Source organism: Bubalus kerabau, chromosome 1 (genome assembly GCF_029407905.1).
Source record: "Bubalus kerabau isolate K-KA32 ecotype Philippines breed swamp buffalo chromosome 1, PCC_UOA_SB_1v2, whole genome shotgun sequence".
Lineage (NCBI taxonomy): Eukaryota > Metazoa > Chordata > Mammalia > Artiodactyla > Bovidae > Bubalus > Bubalus kerabau.
This window is the reverse complement of record NC_073624.1, coordinates 64,894,719-64,903,817: the sequence shown is the minus strand read 5'-3', so window position 1 is coordinate 64,903,817 and position 9,099 is coordinate 64,894,719. Positions and strand designations below refer to the sequence as shown.

At 45.4% G+C, this 9,099-nt stretch overlaps 2 protein-coding genes and 1 non-coding gene across 3 annotated transcripts in view; all 3 read right to left on the bottom strand.

Moving 5' to 3' along the window:
* Nucleotides 1-9,099, bottom strand: part of ORMDL2 (ORMDL sphingolipid biosynthesis regulator 2) — a 155,981-nt gene that overhangs the window by 125,602 nt on the left and 21,280 nt on the right. The gene's annotated exons all lie outside the window — the stretch shown is intronic.
* Nucleotides 244-3,127, bottom strand: TMT1B (thiol methyltransferase 1B). The gene is made up of 2 exons (XM_055577233.1): nt 2,326-3,127; nt 244-1,017 (listed from the first exon to the last, which is right to left on the bottom strand). Exons 1-2 carry the CDS (start codon nt 2,821-2,823, stop codon nt 781-783), a joined length of 735 nt encoding a protein of 244 aa, XP_055433208.1. The 5' UTR covers nt 2,824-3,127; the 3' UTR covers nt 244-780.
* Nucleotides 7,429-7,500, bottom strand: TRNAC-GCA (transfer RNA cysteine (anticodon GCA)). The gene has a single exon. It is a non-coding gene; the product is annotated as a tRNA-Cys (tRNA).

Here is a 9,099-nt window from a genome sequence, read left to right as displayed (position 1 = left end):
AAATCAGGGATGGGTCGTGGGGGAGGGTGAGAAGGGCAGCGGTGTCCTGATTCAAAACTGGGGAGAAGGGACCCTAGCCCCTCCCTTTCCTACTCAGTCTGTATAATGGGACCCCAAGGACCTGTCTCCCGAAAGTGCCTTAAGCCCAGAGGGTGGGGAGGAGGTTACGTTGCTGACTCAGGGGCTCTTCCCTCCCTAGCTTCCCCTCTCCTCTGATCTTAGTTTGCTGCATCAATGTAGTGGATTTTGTCTATTTATTAAAAAATATTAAAAAAATATTTGAGGACAAAACCTCTGTCTTTTATGCTGAGTCCTGCTTCCTCATGCCCAGGGTCTCCAGAGAGGCCTATTTTGTCTGCATCCCCACAGCTCAGGTGGTGGTGGGAGGGGGCGTAGGGGCCTGGCAGGGACTTTGGTGACTTTTGTGATCACATCCAGGGGGCACTTGGGTGTGGTCTTAGAAGCAGGGGAGGGGGAACACGGGAAAGGGATGGGGAGGTGTCCTAGGGGTGGGTGGGAAAAAATTGGGAGACCCAGTGCATGACTTTGCAGTTGAGGAGATGACAGAGTATAACTCTCTTCTCCCTGTGATAAGGATGGGAATAGAGCTTTTTCACTGAAGAAGGGTTGAAGTTAGATGTCCCCCCAGCAGACATGGGGAGAGGAGAGATGGGGGTGGAGGGGATGGTTTCTGTCTTCCTGGATCCCTCTTAGGAGAAGGGAGACTTGGATAGGTGGGATTGTCTGACTGACCGACTGGAGGCAGGATTTGGGGAAGGCTTATTTCACCGCCTTTCCCATGATGTGGGGCCCTACAGGTAACCACTTGATGGGAGGGGGGTGTTGTTCCACTTGGAGTTCAGAGAACTGGGCATTCTCCAGATCTCTCCAGGTCTCTCTGGTGAGGTGGCAGCCATCCCCAATGTGCTTCCAGGTGGGCTCTAAAACTTGCTGCCACAGGAAGGCCCAGCTTCCACACGGCTCTGCCACATGCTCCCAGAAAAAGAACACTCCTCCCTGTGAGAGAAGAGACCGCGTCACCTACCTGCTCCACTCTGCAACCTTCCTCTGACCTCATGCCATCCCGCTGACCAAGCCCAATCAGAGCCTCCTGGTGGAGTGGGAGGTGCCAGTCTGCGAGTTTAGGGAGCAGAGAGCATCCTGCTCTTTACTTTCTCTGCATCCCCTGACTCCTACCAGTCTACTCAAAGCCAATGTGAAAAGCCTCCGGTGACCCAGGGGGTTGTCTGGTGATTTAAACGATGACCAGAAGGACAGCTTAGCTGTGGGCAGACAGATGGGGAGGTGGAGAACCAGGGGCACAGACCTCATTGGATACAAAGATGCTCCCCCAGAGCCCTCCCAGAGACCCAGATGCCTGCATTCCGGACATCTCAGCCAGCATCCTAGGGACACCTTGCACTTGGGCTCCTTATTAAGCAAGAGCTCCTCCAGCTCTTCCCTTCTCACTGTATCCTCCCTTGGTGATCTCACCCCTATGCTTGGAATTTACCAGCTACAAGCTGGTGACTTCCAAATCTAAACCTCCAGGCTACATCTTTTGCTGACCTACAGATCTAGACATCCAGCTGCCTCTGTGTCTCTTGCCTGGCTGTCTCCATAGCACCTCAGACCTCATTAAGTCCAGAACAGGTTTCTCCTTTCTTGCAGACAGCACCTCCCTCTACCCTCCTTCACTCCCTCCACTAGTCATTTATGCCAGAAACCTGGAAACCATCCTAAACTCCTTTCTCTCCAAGTCCAGCTCCCAATCTTATGGATTCTGTGTGTTAGTTGCTCAGTCGTGTCCGACTTTTTGTGGCCTCATGGACTGAAGCCTGCCAGGCTCCTCTGTCTATGGAATTCTCCAGGCAAGAATACCTGGGTGGGTAGCCATTCCCTTCTCCAGGGGATCTTCCTGACCTAGAGATCGACCTCGGATCTTCTGGTAGGCAGGTAGATTCTTTACCATCTGAGCCACCATGGAAGTTCTGTTATGGATTCCACGTCTCCTAACATCTTTACCTAGAACACGCTTTTGTTTCCCACACTCTCTCCACCCCCTGCTTAATCCCTCAGGTCTCAATTTAAACACCATGTCCCTAGATGTCCTTCACTGATCTTCCCCCACTTTGTTCGGTGGCTCTGCTGTGTGCTTCCTATCCTGCTCCATCCAGGCCCTGATCATATCTCCTGATCAAAAGCAGTTGGGGATGGGTGACTCATGCTCTAGTACATGAGATACCCCATCCTGGGTGCCCTGGACACTGGGGTGGCTGATGCTACATTGCTGCTCCATTCCCAGATCCTTCCCTTTCTGCTCACCGGCCTCAGAACTCTCCGAACTTCCTGCAGGACTCTCTTTGGACTCTCCACTGAGCACAGCACCAAGGTGCTGACCACCGCGTCCATGGAGCCATCGGCCAGCTGTCTCATGTCCTCTCCGAAAGCCACCACAAACCGTTCATACTCGAGATGTCTGTTCTCGGCCATGCTCTTTGTCAGGAACTTCTCAAAGTGAGGATTGGGGTCCAGGCAGGTAATCTTGCAGCCAGCTGGGTAGAACTGGAAGTTGGCACCGGTGCCGCAGCCCAGCTCCAGCAGGGCCACCTTCCCTGAGGTACCTGCCAGCCCATTTATCTGGCTGAAGAGTTCCCGTTTCTTGCTCTCCATCACTCGGTTGCTCTTGACCGTCAGCACAGCCATCAGGTAGGGGAAATAGGTCTTGCACAGGGGCTCCCAGAAACCCAGTAGAGCCATGAGGTGCAGGGGGAGGGTCAGGAGAAACACCAGCAGCTGCAGGAGTCGGACCAGGGCGTCCATGGCAGCCTGGCCCCGAGTGGAGCTTCCCTGGGGAGACTGGCCGGTGTCTGCTCAGCTGCCACTGACCTGCGCGTGTCTCCTTTCGCCTTGCAAGAGGACTTTGCTCCGTTTCCTATTTGGCAGTTTCCTCTCTGCTGGGGTTCAGTGGATGTTTGAATTCCTCCAGACAGCAGCAATCTCAAAGTCCCACAGGCTCTTTAACAAATTTTATTACATAGGGGCATAATAGAGTGGGGGAAGTGGGGGCGAAGAAACAGGTGGTGCTGGTGTGTCCTGAGTTCTGGGACGCTCTGCTGGGTTGAAGAGGTTGGTGTGTGTGGTCATCTCAGAGGACTGCAGGGAGGGGGAAGGGAGCTCCATCTCAGATCACAGCTTCGGGGGGCCAAATGCCAAGGCAGAGCTGACTCATAGGCACGTCCTGGCCTCAGGTTCTGCTCAGTTTATGTAAGCTGGGGATTCTGGTTGAGTGCCCCTGGAACACCCCCAGGGCTTTGTAAACTGTAACAGGCCTCTGCCCCAGATAGAAGCACAGAAACGAAAGTGTCTTAACTTTGGGAGGGGGGTGCGTCGGGGTCACAAAACTTCTCTGCTGGGCACTGGCCCAGGGGCTGCCCCAGCTCCATCAACTGCAGCCCTGTGTAAAGGACACTTTCCTGAAATAGTTCAGCCCTGCTTGACTCAGGAGTTGTCCCCAGACCTTTCCCCTAAGCGCCCCCACTGGACCGGGGAGTGGGTTTGACCAGCAGGGCAGAGGCAATGGACTTTGACAGAGCACCTGCCCCAACCAGGGACCTTGTTTAAACTCATTCTCCCCCAGAGGCCATCACTGGCCCTGGAAAAGGCTGTTTGTGAGATTTTAGATGATTGTCATTTCTCTCTTGTATAATCCCCATGCACAGTGGCCAAAGGAAGTTTTCATTTAGAGAAAAGAAAATCAACAACTTTTGATAATCAGCAAAACTGATCTGTGGTATTCTCTTTTATGGAAAATAGTCGAGTGGTATTCCATTTTATGGATTTACCACAAATTACTTATCCATTCAGTTGTTGATGAACATTTGGGTTGTGTCCAGTTTTTGTCTTTTATGAACAGAACTGCTATGAACATTTTTATACATGTCTTTGTCTGGATATATGCTTGCATTTCCCATGTGTAAATACCTGCACGTGGAATGGCTATGTATTCATTTATTTAAAATGTGTAATTATTCTTGGACATGAACTTGGGCAAACTCTGGGAGATGGTGAGGGACAGGGAAGCCTGGCGTGCTGTAATCCATGGGGTCATAGAGAGTTGGACTGAAGAGTTGGTAACTGAACAACAGCAACAACAAATATTCTTTTGTTTCGGCAATGTCATTTAATTTTTCTTTGGTTGTGGTAAAATACACATAACATAAAACTTACCGTCTTCACCATTTTAAGTGTACAGTTCAATGGTGTTAAATCTATTAACTGTTGTGTAGGCATCACAACATTCATCCCCATAACCCTTTTTTTCTTATAAAACTGAAACTCTGCACCCATTAAACAGTAACTTTCCATTCTCTCCTTGCCCTAGCCCCTGGCAAGCACCACTGTACTTTCTGTCTTTGTGATTCTGTGTGACTGCTCTAAGCACCTCACATAAGGGAAGTCATGCAGTGTTTATATTCCCGTGACTGGCTTATTGCACTGAGCATAATGTTCTCAAGATTATCCAGGTTGTAGCATATAGAAGAATTTTTTTCCTTTTTAAGGCTGGATAATCTCTCTCTCTTTTTTATGGCTGCATACAACATGTGGGATCTTAGTTCTCTGACCAAAGGTCGAACTTGTGCCTCCCGCAGTGGAAGTTCAGAGTCTTAACCCCTGGACCGCCACGGAAGTCTCTCATTTGGCAGTAGTTTACAGTTTCATTGTATATCTTTCACCTCCTTGATTAATTCTGAAATATTTTGTTCTTTTCTATTGTAAGTGGATTTTTTTCATATTGTTTATGTTCATGTATAGAGATGCAACTAATTTTTGTGTATTGACTTTGTAACCTTCCAGTTTGCTGAATTTATTTATTAGTTTTAAAAGCTTTTGGGTGTGTGTGTGTGTAATCTTTAGGGTTTTTGACATAAAACGTCATATCATATGCAAACAAAGGTAATTTTACTTCTTTCTTTTCAATTTCATTGTTTTAAAATTTATTTTTCTTGCCTAATTGCTCTGACTAGAACTTATAGTGCTGTGTAGAATAGAAGTGGTGAAAACAGTTATCCTTTTGTTGTTCCTTACTTTCAAGGAGATTTCAGTCTTTTGCTATGAGTATGATGTTTGCAGTGGCCATTTTACTAGGATTGTGTTAACGATATTTTAGAGGAACCGACATAACTTGTTCAAGAGTGTGTCGCGCGTGCTCTATTCACATCTTCTTTGGTCCTCTCAGCAGTATTTCAGATATATGGAACGTTTCTTAAGTTTATTTCTAGTTATTTTAGTTTTTGGTCAATATAAGGCATCTGTTTTTCATTTGTATCTTCTAACTGGTTTCCATTTGCACACACACATATATATATAATTTTTGATTTCTGTTTATTTATTTTGTACCTAGTCATCTTACTAAATACTCTCATTGTTTATTTTATTTACTTATTTTTAAAAAGTCTGTATTGAATTTGTTACAATATTGCTTCTGTTTTATACTTCTGGTTTTTGGCCACGAGGTCTGTGGGATCTTAGCTCTCTGACCGGGGATTAAACCCACACTCCTTGCATTGGAAGGTGAAGTCTTAACCACTGGACTGTCGGGAAATCCCTTGCATTATTCATAATAATTGTTTCTATTTAATTATTTGGACTTTCTGGGTCTAAAATGATCTGTGTAAATGATGATGATTTTACTTCTTTCTTTCCAATTTTTATCTTTTATTTTTTTCTTTTATTTACTTGCTTTATGCCTTCAGAACAGTGTTAAATAGTAGTATGGATACTAAATTCCTGACCTTGTTCTTTTTTCCCCTTCTATTTGTAGTTTTTTAAAAAAGATTTAATTGGAGGATAATTGCTTTACAGTGCAATTTCTGCCATACCTTTTTCTCGTTCTTGAAATTAATAGGAATAGTTCTAATACTTTCCCATAGGTTATATGTATTTTTCTCTCAGGCTTTCACCCACCCTTTTATACTTTGCTCTATATTTCTGGGATTAAAAGTCTGCAGGCTACATTTACCTGGCTCCCTTGCTTGTGAGTTCTGCCAATAGTAAGCATTCGAGGAGATCAGACTGTGGGAAAAAGAGGGCACCTCCTGTTTCCAGCTGGACAGTGTGGCTGTTGTTGGCAGTGGCAGTTCTGGAGCCACAGTGGGGATGGGTGATTCAAGGCTCCATGAGCCTGAGCCAAAAACTGTACTTTTTTCAGCAACTCTAGCTCTGCCGCCTTTGGCAAGTGGAGAACACGTTGTGACAGTGGGGACAACAGAACAGCAGCAGGAATTGGTGGGATCCAGCGCAGGGGTGTTTGCAGCTTCTGATCTCTGGGTACCATACTTTCTTCCTTCTCCTTCTTCAACCTTCCTAACATCTCCATTTAAACCAGTTCTGTACATTACATTGCTTCTGTTTGAAATTGCTAGAGTGAAACTGCCTGACTGGACCTTGACTAATGCATCCATTAACAATGATGTGGACTTTGAGGTTGAAATAAAAGTACTTAATAGTGTTAAGTAAGTATTGAGGTGAATATTTCATACTGAGTCCTCTGTCCTAAATCCTATTGTAACTTTTCTTCTATCCTTACTCCCAGTTGATGAATTTACCTCATACTTTATGGGAGAAATGATTAGATGTAAACTTTATTTTCTATCACAAGACCTACAGATTTTCTGCATCTTCTCCCATCCTTCCTCCTTTACTACAATGGAGGCTGTGTTGTTCTGCCTAGGGTTAATCTCTCTGTTTAGGTCTCTATTATATCCCAACCTTTTTTTATTACTTACATAACAATTTTATCGAGATAATTCACAATTCACATACCATAAAATTTGCCCATTTAAATTATGCAGTTCGGTGGTTTTAGTATGTTTAGAATTGGGCAAGCATCACAGCAGTCAATTTTGGAACACTTTCATCACCCCCAAAAGAAACTCTAGGCTAAAAAAAAAAAAAAAAAGAAACTCTAGGCTTACTAGCGCTCACTCTGTTTTTGCCAACTTTCCCATTACCACCAAACTGCCTTCTGTTTCTATGGATTTACCTATTTTGGACATTTCATGTAAATGGAATCATTCTATTTGTAGCCTTTTGCGATGGGCTTCTTTCACAATGTATAATGTTTTCAATGTTCACTTATGTTGAAGCATGTATAAATGCTTCACCCTGTTTATGTCCAGACAACATTCCATTGTATGAGGTACTATAATTTGTTTATGCATTCATAGGTGATGCTCATTTGGGTTGTTTAGACTTTTTCTGTGTTATGAGCAATGCTACTATGAATTCTAATCTTAGTTTTATCTCTATCTCTATCACTTCAGGACTCTGTGATCCCATTCACTGTAGCATACCAGGCTCTTCTGTCCATGGAATTTTCCAGACAAGAGTACTGGAGTGGGTTGTCATTTCCTTCTCCAGGGGATCTTCCCTACCCAGGGATTGAACCCAGGCCTCCTGCATTGCAGGCAGATGCTTTACCATCTGAGCCACCAGGGAAGCCCATATCACTATGAATTCTAATGTTAGTTTTATCTCCTCTTTCTCCTAAATCATTTATCTTCATGGATGTTTCAACATACCAACATGCTCTAATATATGCCAGGTTAATAAAAACTCAGCTCTCTTGACTCCACACCACCTTTTAGCTACCACCTTGTTTTATAGATCGACTTCACAGTCATAATTCTTGAGTCACCGCTGCTACTGCTGCTGCTAAGTTGCTTCAGTCGTGTCCGACTCTGTGCGACCCCATAGACGGCAGCCCACCAGGCTCCCCCGTCCCTGGGATTCTCCAGGCAAGAACACTGGAGTGGGTTGCCATTTCCTTCTGCAATGCATGAAAGTGAAAAGTGAAAGTGAAGTCGCTCAGTCATGTCCGACTCTTAGCGACCCCATGGACTGCAGCCTACCGGGCTCCTCCATCCATGGGATTTTCCAGGCAAGAGTACTGGAGTGGGGTGCCATTGCCTTTGAGTCACTGCTAATGTTATCTAAATTTCCTCACCTTTAATTCTTGCTTCCACGCCCTCTCACCCATTGCTCCAATAAAAACTGTTCTTATCATGGCTGTCGAGGACCTTCACATTGCAAGATCCAGTGGCTATTCCCTGTTCTTATATTGTTTGACCCCTTAACAGCTTAAGTTGTCAACTACATCCTCCTTGAAATATCATCTTCTGTAGGCTGTCCCAACAACAGTCTTATTCTTCATTTTTTGGGGGCTGCATTTATGTTGACCAAATCTTGGCTCTCCGTGCACCAAAGCCAAACAGAAATACAGAGACAGAGTTATGGAGGAGAAGAAAAGAGTGGCTTTATTAGTTTTCCAGGTAAAGGGGGAAGACGATAGGATAGCACCTCAAGAACTGTGCCGCCTGTCCCTGGTGAGTAGGGAAAGGTTATATAGTCACGCAGGAGTATGTGATAAGCACCAAGGTAGTAACAGTCTTGTATTCTTTCTTCTGTAAAGTGTCAAAAAGGTGGGGTTGCTGACAAGATTAGGGTGTGTGCAGGGTCTTAGGTTACCAATACAGGAGATAGCAAGAGAGGCAGTTCGATCCCTGGGTCAGGAAGATCCTCTGGAGTAGGAAATGGCAACTCACTCCAGTATCCTGGCCTGAAAAATTCCATGGACAGGAAGGCCTGACAGATTACAGTCCATGGGGTCACAGAGAGTTGGACATGACTGAGCATGTATGCACTAGGGTCTTAGGTGGTCCAGTCTCCTAATCTTGATGAACCTCTCCGGTCCTTTAATCTTGCCTCAGGTGGTTTCATTGCTGTTCCTCCTATGATTAGTGACTGTTCTGCTGTTGGGAATTGAGAAAAGGTCATGGAGGCTGAAGTCTTGCTTATAAGAAATGGGAGACAAAAAAGCCTCCATGCCTAGGAGTCCCACAGGGCTCTGCTCGGCATCACTTGGTTTTCATTTTGGTGCATGGGTGCTCTAGTTGTGGTGGTCAGGCTCAGTTGCCAGGTGGTATGTGGAATTTGAATTCCCCTATCAAGAACTGGACATGGAACAACGGAATGGTTCCAAGTAGGAAAAGGAGTACGTCAAGGCTGTATATTGTCACCCTGCTTATTTAACTTATA